We start from the raw sequence: 19,362 nt of genomic DNA on the forward strand, positions 1-19,362 counted from the left end.
ATTTTATTTTGTTCTTTACAAATCCATCTCCCATTTACATTACACGTCAAACACAATTTAATAAATAAAAAATTGGTGGTTTAATTACACTTTGTATAACTATTAAGCTCATAAAAAATATTATGTCATATTAATTAATATTTATTTAATAAACATATCTTATTATTATTTCAAATATAATTACTAGACTATTCCATCTTCAAAATTAAAATGGGATGTTTTTTAATTTAATGATATTAAGAGTAGAGAATCAAATCATTGATATTAATTGAGTTAAATTGATTAATTAAATTAAACATGATTCAACTAGTGTTCGATCCTTTTAAAATAGGAAGTGAATATAATATTTTAATAGAGTAATTATGGTAGTGAAAATTGTTTATTTTGTAATTAAATAATTATAATTATAAAAAATTGAGGAATAAATTATAATTTAAAAAAGTGGGCATGCTCATTCGACAAAAACCTAAAAGAAAAAACTTTTTTTTTTTTTTTTCAACGAGTCGTATTGGCCACTGGGACAAAGAGCAGAAAACTGACAACATTGAGAATACTCCCACTCGCAGCCTATCAACTGTTTAATTCATAACTAATAAAAAACGTTCACTTGTACAAACCATTGGCCAAAACCGAACGTGTGGAATTACGCGCCATTTTTGGCGCGTACAACAATTTAGCTCCGTACGTTTCAGAGTGCAATGACGACAAAGCGGAACCATCACGGCCGTCACCTCATCCGGCTTTCATCGGCTGTGCCGGTGACATATTTAAATCACCCGCCTGTGACCCAAGAGCTACATCCTCCGATTTCTCAGCGCCGTATCATTTGTGGTTTTTCGGATTCTATTCCGAGTCTTTTTCTTCGCGGGGTTCCTCTTTTTTTTTTTTCCTTCTTCTACCTTCCAGACGCTTTCTATTCGGCTTTTGGGTAAGAACTTGCACGTTATCCATTCGATTAGTTAGGTTTATCACTTTTTTTTGTTTTTTTTTGTGTGTGTGTGTAATCTTTTTTCCATTTGAGGCCGATTGTGAACTCGTTTTGGGATTCATCCACTTGGCTGCTTCAGAATTTGATGTTTTTCTATTGCGTAAGTTCAATTGTATGTTCTTCTCTCCGTTTCAACAATGTGTTGTTGAAGTCGGTTTCTCAGCTGCTATATAAACTGTATTTCTTGGAATAATTAGTCTCCAGGTTTTGATATTCGACTTGTTTACTTTGAAATTCTTGTTAATTTGGCTGGTTTGTGATGGTGCAGTTGAAGTTATAGAAATTTGATTTGAAAAATAAATTATGATCATAATAATTGCAAGTGCTTTGATGTAGCGTTTATATGATGTCAGCTGCTGGTAAAGATGATCACTTACAATTGCATCTATAGTTTTCGAGTTGGGTAGACTCTCAGGAAACGGAATTTTATGAGTATATTAGGAAGGGTTTTACGATTCATCTCCCCTCAGCCTGAATTATTGTTAAAAGAAGTTGTTTTTTGCTTCTGTCAGTATCAAATTGTTAGGTTCTGGGAAATTAGCTCCAAATTCAATCATCTAAACTTTGGTGATTGATGGGTCGTGTCATCTTGCGGGTGAAATCTCTTTTTATTTGTGATAACATGTATATGCTTTAGTTCATTGAAAAGAAGCCTTTTCTTTTTCTTCCGAAATGTAATTATTTTTCTCTGAAATTGTTTCTACTTCTGTCAAAATTGATGATTCCACCCCCTCCCCCACTGTCCATTTCTAGATGTTGGACTTAGAGTAAGCTGTGACTACTGAAGTAAATTAAGGACCAGTTATGTGCTACAATATGATGGATTGCCACGTGGTGCTTAAACTATTGCCGCAAATAGATGAAATTTGTTCCTTCCTTTGATTTAAGGATGAAAATTGAGGCGAGTCTTGTCTCATCCATTGCAAGTTCAAGTGCAAGGCAGCATAGTAGTGCAGAGGTAAAGGAAGATATATCTAAACCATTAAGAGTCCTACTGCCTACTTGTTTGGAGGAGGTATATCCTAAGTTGCCAGATTCTCAACAGGTTTCAATGGAACGAGAACTGGTATCAAGGCCACTTGTTCATTCCAACCATTTACACTCTAGCAGTGGAGTAGTTGGCAATATATTTTCATCTTCTCCAGGGTTTTCAACAGATCTTCACTACTCATCCGTTTCGTTTTATGAAAACCAATCATCAACAAACCATCCTACTGGTGAAAATGTCAATTCCTGGTGTACGGATGCACTGCCAGATTTTCTGGAAGCTCCTGAAAATAACCCTGTTGGCAATAGTCACGTAGAAAACAATAGTTGCAGCTCTCTTATGGTTTCAGATGAATTCAGTAAAGAAAATGATTGGCAGGATTGGACAGATAGACTAATAACTGATGATTCATTGACTTCTAATTGGAGTGACCTTCTAGTGGATGCCAATGTTGCAGATTTGGAACCAAAGGTTGGAGTTCTTTCACAATACTCTGCATATTTTTGTCCATTTGACTGGCTTAATACTTCTAAGAGGGACTTATAATTGTTTTGGTCTTGTTGATTCCGCAGATAGCGTACCAAGCATCTAAACCAGTGATAAAAATGCAAGTGCAGCAGTCTCAAATTCAAAGTCAGCTTCCTTCTTCTGGGGAAATTTCTATGATTGCTACCTCAACTCCCTCTTCAAATGGAGCTCCCTCCAAGCCACGAATGCGATGGACACCAGAACTTCATGATGCATTTGTAGAGGCTGTAAACAAACTTGGTGGCAGTGAAAGTGTGTATTGCCCGCCTTCTTCACGTCCTGTCTTGATAATGGTTATTATATCTAAATGGCTTTACTATTTCATCTGTCAGGAGCTACTCCAAAAGGTGTTCTAAAGCTTATGCAAGTGGAGGGTTTGACAATCTATCATGTGAAGAGCCACTTGCAGGTATATTTACTTCTACATGAACGAGTTATAATGAAAAAAGAAAAAAAAGAAAAAAAAAAGATTCAGACATCAGTAATCTATATGAGCCGACCCGTTCTGCACTGTGTGCATATGTCCAAACATTTTTTGGGTAATAAGCAACTATTCATGTCTGAACATTCCTGTATTCGATACTTTAAATGACTATATGGCTTCTTGCTTGCAGAAATATAGGACGGCTAGATACCAACCAGAATCATCAAAAGGTATAGCAAATACTTATGATATCTGACTTAGGTTCTGCACTTTGTAATGCATGCAAAGTTTTACCCCTGTATTTAAGTTCAATAGTTAGATCAAGATGGCGCATATGATTTGATTTTGTTGGATACTCTGGATTTAAAAATTGAATGAATTTTCAATGCAGGGGCAATGGAGAAAAGCACCACCTCGCTTGAGGATATTTCATCCCTCGATTTGAAAACGTTAGTCAATTTTTTGGGTTTTATTTTTGGAAAATTTAAGTGTATGCAGTTTTATATGTTCAAGCATGGTTCAAAGGCTGGTGGCATTATCAGTTTGAGATTCTACGCATTTGTAGTTGGACTTGTTTGTTCAAGATGACTGAGACTTCTAAGCATAGTTGACTGGACTTATTTACTCATTTATTGCTTTATTAGCTCATTCATGATGGCTGTGATGTCTAGGCATATTTTGTTCACTTGTCTATGCATTTCTTGCTTTATGAGTTCATTCAAGAGGGTTGAGATTTCTAGGCATATTTAGTTGGACTTTTTTATTCCATCCTTCTTTGGTTTTTTTTTTTTTTTTTTTCCAATTATTCACTTTCTCTCAGAATGCCAAAAAGGATCAATATTCCCCTTAAACTATTTGTTAAACTAGCGGATTTACTGTTCACATGGGAATACTTTTAGGGTACATTTGTCTAGGAATTATTTTACTGGGGTCCTCAATGTTTACGTTCTTCTTGTGAACAACCAATTTTTCCGAAGTATAAAATGGGTTTCCTAGTATTGATCTGGCTTTGCATAGCAGGAGTATTGATATCACAGAGGCTCTACGTCTGCAGATGGAAGTTCAGAAAAAGTTACATGAGCAACTCGAGGTATGTATTTGTTACTTTGAACAGATTCTGCTGATCAATTGAGTTAAATCCTCTCCAGAAAGCGTGCCCCAAGGATTGGCAACGTGATAATTCTGATAAACTACCTTGAATTTAGCCACAAGAACTCACATGTTCGTTATAACCTTTTATTGATGATGTTAAATGCCTTTTTGTTTTACCCCGTTCAATGTAGTGAAATCTGATTTAGTCTCGACAGTTATGAAGTATGATGGGAAGGTCATGGGACTTCGGGTTATGAAAGAAAATATCAACATATTATAAGAGAGATGCTTTAATTTAGATAGCAGAAATTGCTAGTTGGAGCCTCTCCTTTATGATAATTTGCTTTAGGCAATCATGGAATTCGTTCCCAACGAAGCATTCCTTGTAAGGGTGTGAAAATCTCTCCCTAACATACGCGTTTTAAAAATCTTGAACGGAAGCCCGAAGGGAAAAGCCCAAAGCGGACAATATTTGCTAGCGGAGGGCTAGGGCCATTACAAATTATAAGTGAGATGTTTTAATTTTGATAGCAGAAATTGCTTGTTGGAGCCCCCCCTTTATGATAATTTGCTTTAGGCAATCATATAATACTCCTGTGTGCTTCATAAATTGTGAAAGAATGGTATATTTTTATTCTTTTGATGGTCTGGTAATAATGTGGATAACACACAAGTGCCTGGATTGATGGAGAGCTTAAGAACTGGTTAGTCCTTTATCAGATCAGTCTGTGTTTGATGAATTCTGGTAGATGGTGTGTGTGTGTGTGTGTTTGTGGTCTGATTTCATGTGATCATAACGCATTAGTCCCACATTTTTACGACGCCCCATCCCTCCATTTGGTATTTAACGATTGTGAGGTAATTCCTTTCTTGTTCGCTGTTTGACAGATCCAACGAAATTTACAGTTAAGAATAGAAGAACAAGGGAAGTACCTTCAAATGATGTTTGAAAAACAATGCAAGTCAGGCAATAACCTGAAAGCATCCACATTGGATGAGTCTCCATTTTCAGATACGGTTGATGATTTCTCTGCCAAAACAGAGCTGGAAACTTCCCAGGTGGAAATTTGCACAGCCCGCACTGATCCATGTGATGCTGACACAATATCCGAAAATGTTACTAACGTAGAAGGCGGGAAGCCAGAAGCTCGGAATAGAAAAGTCCCCGAAAATACCGAGCCAGACGTTTCAAAATCTAGCTCCCAGCTATCAAAGCGCCAAAGGACAGAGAATTAGGCTGTGCTGTTTCAGGTCTGTCTTCTTTGTATTGTCCAAAGTCATTACTGAATCTTGAAAATGCCAGTGTAGGTTGCGGGAAAGGGTAGGTACCTGGTTTTGGCTTTGAGTATCACTTAGGCATATTAGATATAAATGGTCTCACATTCTAGTTTATTAGCAAAGACTGAAATCCAAGTTTTGGTTACATCATTCTCCTGTACACAGAGATTGTACACTCAGTAGCAGCTTTAGTGCTGAGTTGATTTCAATATGCAACAGCAAGGGTTCTCTGTTAGAAATTGCTGTCAACATTTGTGTAATTCAACCAAAAAAAAAAAAAAAAAAACTCTTATCTCTAATAATCTAAGTAAGTTTTTTGGTTTACATGCGACTACAGAAAGTACTGATGCAGATTACCCATTACCTTATTATAGTTAGAAATTTTAATCAGTGGATCTCATATAGAAAAGACAATTGGAAAGGAATGTAGATGAAGAAAAACAATAAGCAAACGAATGAATTACCTCTATGGAACAAAAGAGTATTACAACAAATAAATCAATTCAAACACACCAATACAACTCTCCAAACATGTCTATCAAACAATGGTGTTGATCAAGTTGGCAAGCTTGGACTCGTTTATTCAAACTCATACCTCATTTATCAACATCTATGACACACTCACTCCAAACAAACTGGTTTCTTCCTTCCACAACATCAATCAGAATTCAGTGCCAGTCTTACTTCACACGCATTTCTCTGTAGTTACCGCTGATATTAGACTCTCTTTTGAAAGAAGAGGCTGGTCCAGAATCCTCAACAGAGCTGGAGTGACTCCAGTATGTGCCGACCGTCCCGATAATTGGCATCTCATTGGGACTTCTATTTGGTGATCTCCTTGGAGGAGGTGAGAACTGTCGGAGCTCCTCCATAGTTAAGGCTCCCAAAATTGGTCTATCTTCCTGGTTTTTAGGTGAGTTTGACCCTTGTGACTCTGGCGTTGTAAGACCTAAAATGCCTGTGCTAGTCTTGCTTGGGGGTGTTGTAACTGAAGAACTCAACCAGTTTGAAAGGCTGGCATCAACGGCTATGCCTTGATCTGAGTTCTTAGGTTGGCAAGTTTTTGATTTGCAACCAAATGATGATTCTTTGAAACTTGGCTCTGTCCCATAAGAACTCCTAGGAGCTCCATTTAGTGCCAAATTCTCTTTGTGGGAAGGAGGATTCGACCGATGTTTATCCTTAACTTTAACTGCCTTCCACTGTGAGATATTTTCCACAGGCTTCAACACAGAATGAACACAGGCATTCCTATCTCGAGCAGTCCGTCTCGCTCCTATTTGAGGCTCAGCCTTTCCAGGACACCCACATACGGACAAACAGCTATCGACCTCATCAGCAAACACTTGAACAGAACTGCTCCCACTTTCATCATCAGAGAAATGGTCATACTCTTCATACTCAATATCATCGTTCTCATCACCATCACCATCGTCAACATGATCATGATCAAGATCACTATCAGCATAATCCAATTCTTCATCATCATCATCACTCTCCCTATAATTCTGGTACCTATGATTGGGAGGGTACGACGAAATGCTTGAAACAGTGGAGCCATCTTCAGAGCGAGATTTGCATTGGGATATTCCAGCTAGTTCCTTCTCCTCCTTGTACCCTTCCCTTTCAAGTAAGACATCAGCTTCAGCTTCAGCTTCAACATGATCAAGCTCATATGTCTTTACATTAGAATCAAACGTTACTCTTTTCCTAGTAGTTGGGCTTAGTTGCAGCTCCTCGGGCCTGTCCCTACACAAGGAACCCATAAACTTGGAATCAGAACCTAAAAAACACTACAAGAAACGGCTTATGTTCAAAGAAAAACAGGGAGGGGGTAATTTCTTGTTCGTTGCTCACCGAGCTTTCAGAATCGGACTAGTAGATCTATCAGAAGCATTGTCTACGGCGGATGGTGAGGTCTGAACGTGCTTGGAGATAGCATTAGCCTACAGTAAAATTTAAAATGGGATCTCAGTTCTTATAGCTCTGTTTAGTACGTCAAAGAAAACTCCTAGAAAGCAAACAAGTTCTTACTATAACCAATGGACTTAAATAACTAAAACCAACGAAATCGAGATCAATACAGATTCAATGAACATGTAGAAACCTAAATCAACACAATAGAGAGATTACCGTAGGCCTATTTCTCTGATACTCTTCAACCACTTTCAATTTAATCAAACAAAAGTTACAAAAAAAACCCTCATGAGCTCGAGAAAACTAGAAGATGGCTTACTTGGATTCGTGGCAAAACCTTGCGTCGCCTTTGTTCCCTGCGCTTCACGTCATCTGAAGAGCGAAAACAAGCAATGAAGCACCCCATTGTTAATAAAACAAAAATGGAAGACTCTCCGACTGAGATAAATGCTCCGATGACACTGAAAGGCCGATCCCTCTAATGGGTTTTCATGGTTGGATATACAGAGTAAGGTAGAGAGAGAATCCGACGAAGATTAGAGCATCCGATGAAGATGAGAGAAAGAGACAGAGTGAATGCTTCGAATTGGTAGTAAAGGAAAGGAGGGCAAGTGGGTCAGGGTGAAACGGTCGAGAGGATTTCTCCTTTTTTTAAATTCAACTTATGGGGGAAACGAGCAAACGAATCAAGGGACTGTCAGGACTCGGAACCCATCATGATCACAACCTGTAAATGGTGATCGAAAAGAAAGTAGAAAATAAAATAAAATAATATAATATTTTGTGATGTGGGTCCCTTCCCCTTGATGTCGTTAAAGTTAATATAGTAATATTTAAAAAAAAAAAACAAAGTTAATATAATAGTAATAATTCAAATTTTGAAGTACTTTAGATGGATAATTCGATTACTGAATTTCAATTTTTTTTTTTAACTATTTAGAACAAATTTGACCCATATTGACGCAATTAAGTGAGTAAAAAATATTTTTTAAATTAAAAAATATTTTTCTTTAAATATCAAGGCTATTAAAAAAAAAGACACTTAAAAGGTAGAAGTTTGAATATCTAACTTCTATAACTTAATCAGTGAGCTATTATATTTTTTTTGGGTTTTTTTTTGTCACGTGGACAAAACAATGTTTAAATATGAAAGTGGTCGATATTTTGGTAATTAAAGAGAAAACGATATTTAAATATTATTTTAATTATGGTACATTCAAGCTTGATAAAAATAAGCATCATACCCATAGAAATTGGTTTTAAAAATTATTGAAACTATAACCATGGAAACGATGGTATTTTAATAAAAATAATAATAATAGGCTAAAAATGGAATAAGATTCGAACTCTCGACCTGAGGGAGTCATGAGACCTATAATGAATTCAAACATTTATAAAAAAAAAATATATATAAAATTAATGAATCAAAATCGTATTCGCGGAACCCTAACCCCAATTTCCCTCCTCGTACTCGCGCGCTCATTCTCTTCCCTCCATTTCTCTCTCTCTTTATTTTTTCTCTCTCCCTTTTTTCGATCTCTAGGAGCTGAGTGTAACTCCAACTCATTGGCAAACACGAAGCAGCCCCAAATTCCGGTACCTTTTCAGTAATCAGAGACATGGACTCCGACGAGGGGAAGCTTTTCATCGGAGGAATAGCTTGGGACACTTCCGAGGAGACGCTCAGAGGCTATTTCGCCCAATTTGGCGAAGTTATCCAGGCCGTTATTATGCGCGACAAGACCACTGGCCGTCCTCGAGGCTTTGGGTTTGTCGTTTTCTCTGATCCTTCAGTTCTTGATCAGGTGCTTCAGGATAAGCACACAATCGATGGCCGCCAGGTTTTGCCTTCTTCTTCTGGGATTTATATCTGCATTACTTCGTTGCTTTATTAGGTTATGTTTTTTCTCGACGGTTTTTCTTTTTGTTGTTCTCATAATGGGGGTTTCGAGGACCATATTCTTGTGGGACTAGACCGTCAAATTGCTTTAATTTAGGAGCTCATTATTTACAGTGGCGCTGTAGTAAGACTCACTCTCAGTCTCTCACTTGTATTTCATCAGCTCATAATTGGTTTACTGTTATTGATCCTGGCATCAAAGTGGTCCTAAACAGTAAGAAACGGTCAGAATAGTTATTGTTTGGGTTATTTCGTCTCTATCCCCTCTTCCTCTCTCAACTGCAAGGGAAGTTGGAATTGTGTAATGTGGATCATTTTTTTTTATGGGTAACCTTCTCAATTTTTTAGTTATCTCCGTCCATTTGTTTACGTATTCTAAGGGTTCTAGACGGGCAGTTTCATGAGTACTTTTAGTAGCGGATTGAAACATTTGTTCTATCGTTATCATTCGTTTGATACCGGAACACATAAACAGCATCCTCGGCTGATATTGAACTCTCATGTGGTAATACCTCACCCTGTACTAGACATCGCCTTCTTGTTTTTTAGATCAAAAGAGAGTGTACCACTACTTTGTAAGGGAACCTATATGCTTGAGAAGTTGATTAGCACATGCCTTCCTGGTAAATAATATATTGTGGCATACCATTATGATTGTGTTGGCAGGTTTAAATTAACAAAAGTTCTGTTAGTCTGTTTGCATTGCACTGCGTGCAAGGGGATTTATGTCTGGGATACAAGGACAGTGAGGGAATCAAAATATATCGACTTGACCCATTGATTATTTTAAAATGCTTTTGAAAATCTTGCAACATATTATATGCTCATTATGATAATTGATAAATATTTATTTTATTTGCTTTCCGGTGAGTGTTTTCAGCAATTTCTAGTTGTGCTTTGTTGACACAGGTGGAGGCAAAAAGGGCTTTATCAAGAGAGGAACAGCAAACTTCCTCAAGAAGTGGGAGCTATAACTCCGGCAGAAGCTCTGGAGGTAGTGGATATTTCAAGACCAAAAAAATATTTGTTGGCGGTCTACCTTCGGCACTAACAGAAGATGGGTTCCGGCAGTATTTTGAAAATTATGGCCAAGTAACTGATGTAGTGATTATGTATGACCAAAATACTCAGAGACCTCGTGGATTTGGTTTCATAACATTTGACAATGAAGATGCAGTTGATAGAGTACTTTGTAAGAGCTTTCATGAACTGAATGGTAAACTTGTAGAGGTGAAACGGGCACTTCCTAAGGATGCAAATCCAGGAAGTGGTGGCCGTGGAGGCTATCAAAATTATGGTTCTTCTGGCACTAACGCTAACAACTTTGATGGTAGAGCAGATGGCAATAGATATATGCAAGCACAGTCTACTGCTGGTGGTTTCCCACCATATTCTGGATATGGTGTTTCAAGTTATGGTTATGGAGGACCAAACAGTGGTGTTCCTTATGGAAGTTATGGTAGTTATGGTGTTGGTATGTATGGTGGCGCTAGTGCTGGATTTGGTGGTCCAGCTGTACCATTTGGAAATCCAACTGCAGTCAATGCTGGTTATCTAAGTGGAGCACATGGGGCGATGAAAAGTTCTTGGACCAACCAAGCTCCAGGATATGGTGGTCCTGGCTATGGTGCTAGTCCAGGCTTTGGGGCTGCAGCTCCTTGGAGTGCCTCGGGTACTGGTGTACCTCCTTCTGCCCCAAGGGGCCAATCTCCTAGTGGGGCTTCTGGATATGGGAATCAAGGTTATTATGGTGGAAATGATGGTCCTTATGGCGGCTATGGAACCTCTGGAGGACGAGCTACAAGTGCTCCAAATAGCAATGTTGGTAGCGGTCAAAGTGGAGAGCCACATGGCACGAGTGGTGGGTACATGGGGAGTGGATATGATGACACTAATGGAAATTCAGGTTACTCTAGTGGTGGCTGGAGATCCGATGCTTCACAGACTCCTGGTGGTTACGGTGGTGGTTATGGTGGCACTCAGTCTAGGCATGGTTAAGCCTAGTTGCCAAATATTTGCACATGCCATCCTTTTCCACGTGCAAGACATAATGCTGGATAGTAACAGATCCTGAGAATGATCGAATCTCTTCATTCTCATTGCTATCAGGCAGTAGTAATTCTGTAGTTGAATATGTCCATTGCTTTTAGCAGTACTAATATTTATTAGGCTTGTTATCTTGAGGCTACTTGTTGTTGTGAGCATTATACACTTCTTTTGTGTTTTTTTTTTCTTAATCTAGTGTAGAAGCTAGAATATTATCTATTTACTTTTCTTTATGTTGACGCTGGGTGGTTATGAGGATATTCTATATATTGTTATTGTATGTCAAGTTTATTGTTTTTCATGGTAATTTTGGCATTATGTAGCTCTATCTCTTTTATGCATTGAGTGTTTGCTAAATACTAGGCTTCTGCAGACGGCCTTGCTAGATGTGGCTTTCATATGGCATTTAAGACAGAGATAGGAGGTGCTATCAGGTTCTTCCTGTTATGGAGGAACTTTACAACTTGGTTTATTTCTACATTTTGAAAACCACGTAAACATCATATTTCTTGATCTTCTAGAGGGGGAGAACTATTTCGATCTGGTGTTTTTGCATGAGGAAAAGGATAAGTTTTGAGTTTCATACTGAGGTTAGCACAATATTAAATGGGATTTTGGCATCCACAGGAATTTCAGGTGGAGTTTTGGAGCTGCTGACAGCAGCGAAGGACCAAGGTTTGCTATCCTTCCACAGCCCATCTCTGTTGTGGTATGTCACCTTGATATTCTTATAGTCATAATTAGGTATTTTTCTTTGATACTTGGGTTCTCTAATTTATCTTTCATGCCTTTTTTTCTTCAATTTTTGGTATAACTGCATAGATTAATTAGGTAGTTAGTTCCATTTGGCTTTGTAGAACCTAATGTGGTAACTTTGATATCTCTTGATCAAGATAACCAACTTCTTCTCTGCCCTACACATAGGATCAATAACAAATCACAATAATATAACATAGAAGTTTTGTTAGTGTGCGATTTACTTCTCCACTTGACAATTCTTTTAGTTTTGTTTATATGATTTAACTGCTTCTCAGTGTTGCAATCGTTGTTTAAAAATTACCTTTGTTTAGTAGATATCCTTCCATATTGTTTAACACTGGCCAATGTTTTTGAATAGGAGTTTATTCTCATGCTGAGTCTGACTTTTGGCCTTTGGATGGACTCCCATAGACCCCCTAAGAAACTTCGTTGGTTATATATGAACTTCGTGTGCATCTGATGTGAGCTCAGAGGCTTCTGTTCTGAATTTCACGAAGTCTTTGGCTTATATCTGATGGGCAATTAATGTTATGATTGGATTGCGAGCAACCCTTTATTTTGTATAGGAAATTTTTAGATTTGATTTTGTTTATCTTCGTTTTTGTTGCTTGATATTTCTAATTGACCAGGTGAATAATGTGGACGAACTTTTTACCGTACTTATTTATGTCCAACTATATCTCATAGTTATAGCTTAACTAGAATACATGAACATACAATAATGTTTGGTTGGTATAACATTAAATTTTTTAAGTTTGTCAAGCTGCAAAAATTCTAAATGGGAGTTTAGATCTCTTTTTTTTTAATACTTGTGTGTGATGAATAGATTCAAACTATTGTTTTCTTGATTGAAGATATGTCTTATTTAGATAGGGACTCTAAAACTCGATAGATGTGAATCAAAGTCTAGCATTAATCTGATAAATTGTCATTCTCGTATGTAAGTTTGCATTCTCATACGTAAGTAACTTCCTAGATTACCATTAAAATTTTGATAACTAGGAGTAAAAAAGTTTCAATTTCTTATTTTTCTGTCTTTTTTAGCTCCAAAATAATAATAATAATACTGATGTAGTCCAACTTTTCTGCCACAATATACACCACAATTAGTAAACTTTGTCTGGCCTTCCTTCAGTAGGTTCTTGAATTTAAATGGCTAAAACCCATTCTCGAGTATATCTCAAAATAAGATTTTTGGTTTTTATAATCACATCTGCAAATAACCCGTCAAGCCCATTGGTGCATTCTATGCTTCTCTGATTCCATTGGGTGGAATTCACAAAGTTAATCTTGTCTTGATGACTTTTGTTTTTGTCTGTAAGCACTGTCCATATCAATCCTTTTTCTATTAGATGGGACCTCGAGAGCTGAGACTTGTAGCTTGCAGAGCATACCCTTCCCATCTCTTTGCCTAAATTTAGGCAATTTATTGTTTAACTAAACTTGGTACAATCCTTGTGTGTGTTGATGCAGTTGGACAAACAAAAAGAACCTAACCCTTCCAGGCATGGCAAGAAACAATTAAGGATTAGTTGAAGAGTAAAACTGCAATTAGAAAGCATTTCTTTGCTTCAAATTGGCAGTTTGCCACTTCCTTCTCGTGACGAACAAATTTTACAAAAATACTCTTTTAATATATATTTTTTTTTGGAAGAGTAGAAAGTCCTTTAATCCTTATTTTCTACTGTCATTAATCATTTTAGAAAGTAATTACAGATTTGAATATCTATTATACATATTAAACTAAGAAAAAGAAGTAAAAAAGGAACATAATATGATGGTAAAAGTTGGTAAAATCCAAAAAAAAATAAAAATAATAAATTTCGCGAGAGTTCATGAAAGACAGCATGCTAACCCCAAATCAGCATCTTCTGCCGATTTCAAGATACCAACAAGCAGGAAAAGCTTGTGCTACGCATTGCTTGGAACGGTTTTTTCATATTAATTACATTTTCCTTCAAATCGTAAACATCTAAAAAATAATGAGCGAGTCAAACTGTGAAAGTGACTGAAAAAGAGAAGCACACATAATGTTAAGTTGATATCATGTCAGCAATTTCACATTGGAGAGAAACAAGCACCCAATGAGGAGCTACAGGCATATCAAATTGTACAAAACAATGAAAAGAATTCTTAAACAAATATGACTTGGTTGGCTAAGCCATGGTTTCGTTTAATATAATGGACTGGCTTGCTAATACTTTAGGATTCATGATCCTTCTAACTACAAAAGCTTACCTATTGAATCCACCTTTCAGACTAAAATTGTAAATCTGCAAAGCAATTTCTAATTTAGACTACGAAAACTTAAAACTTTCAATCCTAAATGGCATGAACCTAAAGTTTCTGAACCATAAGCCAGCATCCCTAGCTAACTTTCCATACTTTGCCGTAATATTATTTAATTTCCTAATAAATACGTCTGTGGTGGTGATCTTCCTATAATTTATTTTTATTTTTATTTTTATTTTTATTTTGTGTGTTTGTGGGTATTTATTTTATCTATATAAAAAGCTAATAGAACTCACATGAATTTCAACGATTGGCCAGTAGAAAGTTCATTTTCTCCTCTGTTTACTATAATGGCACAGGTGGAAGAGAAAGGCTCCGCAGACGGAAGAGATGATTATACACAAGATGGAACCGTGAGTCTCAAAGGTGATCCTATTTTAAGATCGAAGACTGGGAGATGGAGAGCCTGTTCCTTCATTGTTGGTAATCTTCAACAAGCTTTCCTCTTCTTCTTCTTCTTTTTTTTTTTTCTTTGCGTAACTGGTAGCCTGCACACCTGCAAGCTCTCCGTTCAAAAATACAAGTAATGAGTTCAGTCTTTCAATATTTGGCATGAAGATATCCTTCATAGGAGCATCAAAGAAGAAAGAGTTGGTTTCTTAAAGAACTAAGATTAATAGGTCCTTGGTTCCATATCATGGGAATCAAGAGAATAACTTCACAAAAGGCAATAACATTTAGAAACTACCTTATTCAGAAACCCATATCAGGCTTTGTTCTTTGAGTTCTTGGGTTGAGAAAGAAGTGGTTAATATTCACAACATGTTTGTTTCATGTAGTGTTCGAGGTGTTTGAGAGGATGGCATACTATGGGATTGCAACAAACTTGGTGGTGTATATGACCGACAAACTTCATCAAGACATTGTGACATCTGCCAATAATGTCACCAACTGGATTGGAACTGTGTGGATGACACCAATTATAGGTGCCTACATTGCTGACGCTTATCTTGGTCGATACTGGACCTTTGTCGCATCTTCCGCAATTTACCTCATTGTAAGATTCAAACTTTCTATGAATGAGCTATATTTTAATGGTATCTAAACTCATCTCCATTGAGTTGTCTTTTGGTTTCGATGAAACATTAGAAGCAGTAGAATAAGTTCAAAGAGAGAAATAAACGTATGGAGGAGGGAATTTGAGTCTGTACTTACATGTTAGACTCATCCAACTTGTGTCATACAGGGAATGGTCCTGCTAACCTTGTCAGTTTCATTGCCAGCCCTGAGACCACCATCATGCGGCGATGAGGCCAAAGAAGATCATTGTGACAAACAAGCCTCGCCTCTCCAAGTAGGCATTTTCTTCTGTGCATTGTACATAGTCGCAATTGGAACTGGTGGAACCAAACCCAACATTTCGACAATGGGAGCTGACCAATTTGATGATTTTGAACCCAAGGAAAGAACACAAAAGCTTTCCTTTTTCAATTGGTGGATGTTCAGCATTTTCTTTGGCACTCTGTTCTCAAACACTTTCTTGGTTTACATCCAAGACACCGTAGGTTGGGGCCTTGGATATGGGATTCCAACTATCGGGTTTTCAATCTCTGTGCTTGTATTTCTGATTGGCACTCCATTTTATAGGCACAAATTGCCTTCAGGGAGCCCTTTCAGCAGGATAGCTAAGGTGATTGTGGCTGCCGTGGGGAACCGGAAACTGCCAATTCCTGATGATACAAAGGAGCTTCATGAGCTTAATTTGGAAGATTACACTAATTCAAAAAAATATAGGATTGATCATACTCATTCATTAAGGTAATTCTATCGAACCAAATGTAAATACAAGTTTCCAAGCTGATTATGGTCAACCTTTCATTTCTTGATTAGAAGAACTCCATTACCTGCAGATTCCTAGATAAAGCAGCCGTTCAGGGTGAGACGAGCTCAGCAAGGACACTATGCACTGTTACTCAAGTTGAAGAAACAAAGCAAATGATTAAAATGATACCCATTCTGGCAGCGACATTCATTCCAAGTGCACTAGTTTCACAAGTGGGTACACTATTTGTGAAACAAGGCGCCACCCTTGACAGAAGCTTGGGTCCCCATTTTGAAATTCCTGCAGCAAGCCTTGCAGTTTTTGTAACAATCTTTATGCTGATCAGCATTGTCATCTATGACCGTTTCTTCGTTCCATTTGCTCGTCGATTCACCAAAAACCCTAGAGGGATCACATTGCTCCAAAGGATGGGTGTTGGACTAGTGTTGCAAATTACCATCATGGTCGCAGCATGTATTACTGAAAGGATGAGACTGAAAACCGTTAGAGAAAACAAGATTTTTCGCAAAGAAGACCAGGTTCCACTCTCCATTTTCATTCTTCTTCCTCAATTTGCCTTGACAGGAATAGCAGATGCCTTTGCAGAAGTTGCAAAGCTTGAGTTTTTCTATGACCAAGCACCAGAAGGCATGAAAAGCCTTGGCACCTCCTACTTCACCACCAGCTTGGGAATTGGACATTTTCTGAGTAGTTTTTTACTGAAGACCGTAGCTGATATAACCAAAAAAAACCACAGCAATTGGGTTTTGGACAATCTAAACGTCTCTCATCTAGACCATTATTACGCATTATTGGCCATCTTGGGCTTCATCAACTTTCTCTTCTTTCTGGTAGCTGCAAAGTTGTATGTTTATAACGCTGATTGTGCAGAATCCAAACAAGAATTTATCGTGGCATTGCTAACAACGGAAGCTGCTCCTCATCAGGCCTCAAAAATCCAACCAACCTGATAATACTTTAGGTATAGCAAGGTTTGTCTTAGATATTTCATGGAAAATGTCCAGCAAAAGCTTCTATTGGGCTTCTCCAACGCTATTATCAGAACTTTTTTCTATACGATCAAAGAAATCCATGTAATTTTTATTGCCTTTTGCTATCTAGACAAAGCCACATACATCAGAAGGGAGGCAGCGATAGTGAAGATTCAGTAGTATTACAAATAAATCGTCTGCAGTCTACTGATCAAGTAGAGACTTGCTGTAGATGCGCTTCTTATTTGTAGGATAATGCATATTTTTCTTGTGCCATCCAATGAAGTTGGGAGCCCACTACAGATAGCCTAGGAAATGTAGATTAACTATTCAGATTAGCTTCAGTTTGTATTGTACAAGGGCCAACTTCACGTATAGGATTAGATTAATCATTTAAATAAACAACTAAGCCTTGAATCAGCACAAAATATAGATTAAAATCAAGGTTAGCAGCTGACAAAAGGTTGCAAGTTACCCGCTGCAATGGATTCCACAAGCCATGTATGACCAATGACTTGGGCTCCAACCTTTGCAGCTATTCCCTCTGCCTCATTTAATCTTTGCCAGAGAATTAAAACCTCCTCCCCCACTTTGCATCCTCCAGGAGAATCGAGATTGTATACAACCAGCACCTTTGGTGCAGTCTGGTCATTAAAACTAGGTGCTGGGAATTCGTCCTTCTCTAATATGGTACCTCCCGCAGCTATAACCAAATCTTGAAGATCCTCCTCATAAGCCGATGGAAAATCACCAGTAAAATAGAAACTCAAGCCAATGAAGAAGAGCTTGGGTGCCTGTAGAAATGGAATGGGAAATAATCGGGTCAGAAATCACCAATTGAACCACGACGAGTACGGAACAGAAGATGCAATTGACTACAGTACCCTAACCAATAAATGAAATCATAATGAAACCTTAAATATATGCTCTCACGCTCCACCAACAAAATTGTACTCTACTAATGTAACAATGACAGTAAGGATTTCAATACCATTACTCTTCATGCATCCAATGAGTCAACTTACATTGCTTAAAACCCTCAGCCAGCCAGATTTGGGACCATCAATGCACCCATAGTTGTCGAGAGAAATTTCATAAGCTTCCTCGTTCAAAGGACGCCTTTCTTTCATGCAAGCTTTTACCCCTAAACACTTCAAATTTCAAGTTACCAGAAAATGGATGAAAATACCCTTCGCTAAGATATTGTATGGCAATCACACCACCTCACGGCTAGACTATCAATTGCTAAATTCAGAAATATATGTACAACACAGAATTATGTGCACCTACATGATATAGAGGCAACTATCACTATACGACAATAAGATGGCACTTCAGAGCTACGGATTGTTTAGAAGCTTATAATGATGCTAGAAGCCAGCATGCACGTCCTACATTTGCAACAAAAGCTGGGAAAATGACCATAAAAAGGACGGGAGGAGGAGGAAATAGGGAGAAATATCAAATCTTACACGACCACGGTACTCTTCACTACTGTCATCTAACACCTTGCCAGCACCAAAGGGTGGTGGGCTTCCGGCTGATAACTGGTGTGCCTGACTCACAGGTGGCGTTCTACAATCTTCATGCCTCCCACTACCCTTTCTATCCTCAATGTCAAGATTCTCACATTTACAATCAACAGGCATGCTGCACCCCTCAAACCCCTTGCAGGTGCTGGAAGAGTAACGCATAGACTGGCCAAAACATGATTCGTCCACAGCTGCCCCAGCGTCTACTGTAGTTAATTAGACACTTAGGGCAGTTTAAAAGATGGATGATCTTCAGACCATGAGATGCAGAAGACATAAATGAGGTAAGAACTAAAGACTAAGTGTTGAAAATTTACTTAAAGTTGCAACTGGTCTTTCTTTATTCTCGGTAGGTAAATTGTTCCCAGCATACTACAAATAGGAAGCAAATTTTAAAACGTGAATTATGATATCAATGTACTATGTGACAATTTATGATTTTTTTCGCACTTGTTATCTTCCTTTTCTTTAGAATTGTAGCTTTCAAGTTTCATTTTCGAAAAAAAAAAAAAAAAGTTTTGTAATGTGTACCAGATAAGACTAGTTTAGACATATATGTAGAGAATGTGGGATCAGGCCTCATGTCTGCATAATGTAGCATACGACAAAGGCATCACGAACATCCCTCGAGATATATATATACATATACAAAATCGAACAATCACCTGTAATCTAATCAATCAAGAAAGGCGATGTTCAAGTATTGATATGACCCTGTTTGTAAATAAATCAGATATTCAGAAAAGTCGAGATGAAACAGGGTAATCATAAAGGATGAAGAATCAGGGATAATTCAAGACCTCGCTGCTCAAAAAAAAAAAAAAAAAAAAAAAAAAAAAAAAAAAAAAAAAAAAAAAAAAAAAA

The 19,362-nt window shown here is 37.6% G+C and overlaps 5 protein-coding genes across 13 annotated transcripts in view; 3 read left to right on the forward strand and 2 right to left on the reverse strand.

Annotated features, from left to right (window-relative positions):
* Positions 1-751: 751 nt before the first annotated feature.
* LOC111437396 (protein PHOSPHATE STARVATION RESPONSE 1-like) lies at positions 752-5,622 on the forward strand. Of its 4 annotated transcripts, XM_023075356.1 has the most exons (9): positions 752-928; positions 1,742-1,946; positions 2,034-2,447; positions 2,549-2,756; positions 2,837-2,913; positions 3,119-3,158; positions 3,320-3,377; positions 3,949-4,018; positions 4,909-5,622. In XM_023075356.1, the coding sequence occupies exons 2-9, from the start codon at positions 1,848-1,850 to the stop codon at positions 5,254-5,256; spliced, it is 1,314 nt and encodes a 437-aa protein (XP_022931124.1). In that variant the 5' UTR covers positions 752-928; positions 1,742-1,847; the 3' UTR covers positions 5,257-5,622. The 4 variants fall into 4 exon arrangements, with proteins under 4 accessions (XP_022931124.1, XP_022931120.1, XP_022931122.1 ...); XM_023075352.1 differs by having other exon boundaries at positions 1,742-2,447; XM_023075354.1 differs by lacking the exon at positions 752-928 and adding an exon at positions 951-1,100 and having other exon boundaries at positions 1,742-2,447.
* Positions 5,623-5,746: 124 nt separating this feature from the next.
* On the reverse strand, positions 5,747-7,923 carry LOC111437397. The gene is made up of 3 exons (XM_023075357.1): positions 7,535-7,923; positions 7,156-7,244; positions 5,747-7,047 (listed from the first exon to the last, which is right to left on the reverse strand). The coding sequence occupies exons 1-3, from the start codon at positions 7,619-7,621 to the stop codon at positions 5,979-5,981; spliced, it is 1,245 nt and encodes a 414-aa protein (XP_022931125.1). The 5' UTR covers positions 7,622-7,923; the 3' UTR covers positions 5,747-5,978.
* Positions 7,924-8,648: 725 nt separating this feature from the next.
* On the forward strand, positions 8,649-11,479 carry LOC111437391 (heterogeneous nuclear ribonucleoprotein 1-like). The gene is made up of 2 exons (XM_023075337.1): positions 8,649-9,056; positions 10,025-11,479. Exons 1-2 carry the CDS (start codon positions 8,835-8,837, stop codon positions 11,111-11,113), a joined length of 1,311 nt encoding a protein of 436 aa, XP_022931105.1. The 5' UTR covers positions 8,649-8,834; the 3' UTR covers positions 11,114-11,479.
* A 2,337-nt stretch (positions 11,480-13,816) lies between these two features.
* LOC111437390 (protein NRT1/ PTR FAMILY 5.2-like) lies at positions 13,817-17,010 on the forward strand. The gene is made up of 4 exons (XM_023075336.1): positions 13,817-14,635; positions 14,992-15,209; positions 15,399-15,970; positions 16,063-17,010. Exons 1-4 carry the CDS (start codon positions 14,449-14,451, stop codon positions 16,943-16,945), a joined length of 1,860 nt encoding a protein of 619 aa, XP_022931104.1. The 5' UTR covers positions 13,817-14,448; the 3' UTR covers positions 16,946-17,010.
* Positions 17,011-17,132: 122 nt separating this feature from the next.
* The window catches only part of LOC111437392 (BRCA1-associated RING domain protein 1-like), a 3,302-nt gene continuing 1,072 nt past the window's right edge, over positions 17,133-19,362 (reverse strand). The window contains exons 1-4 of one of the 6 annotated variants that reach the window (XM_023075342.1): positions 19,164-19,297; positions 18,439-18,701; positions 17,992-18,110; positions 17,133-17,760 (exon numbers count right to left, since the gene is read on the reverse strand). In XM_023075342.1, the coding sequence (XP_022931110.1) occupies positions 17,413-17,760; positions 17,992-18,096 (453 nt within the window). In that variant the 5' untranslated portion in view covers positions 18,097-18,110; positions 18,439-18,701; positions 19,164-19,297 and the 3' untranslated portion in view covers positions 17,133-17,412. The other 5 variants (XM_023075341.1, XM_023075340.1, XM_023075338.1 and 2 more) reach the window with 5 other exon arrangements.

Source organism: Cucurbita moschata, unplaced genomic scaffold, assembly GCF_002738365.1.
Source record: "Cucurbita moschata cultivar Rifu unplaced genomic scaffold, Cmos_1.0 Cmo_Scf00063, whole genome shotgun sequence".
Lineage (NCBI taxonomy): Eukaryota > Viridiplantae > Streptophyta > Magnoliopsida > Cucurbitales > Cucurbitaceae > Cucurbita > Cucurbita moschata.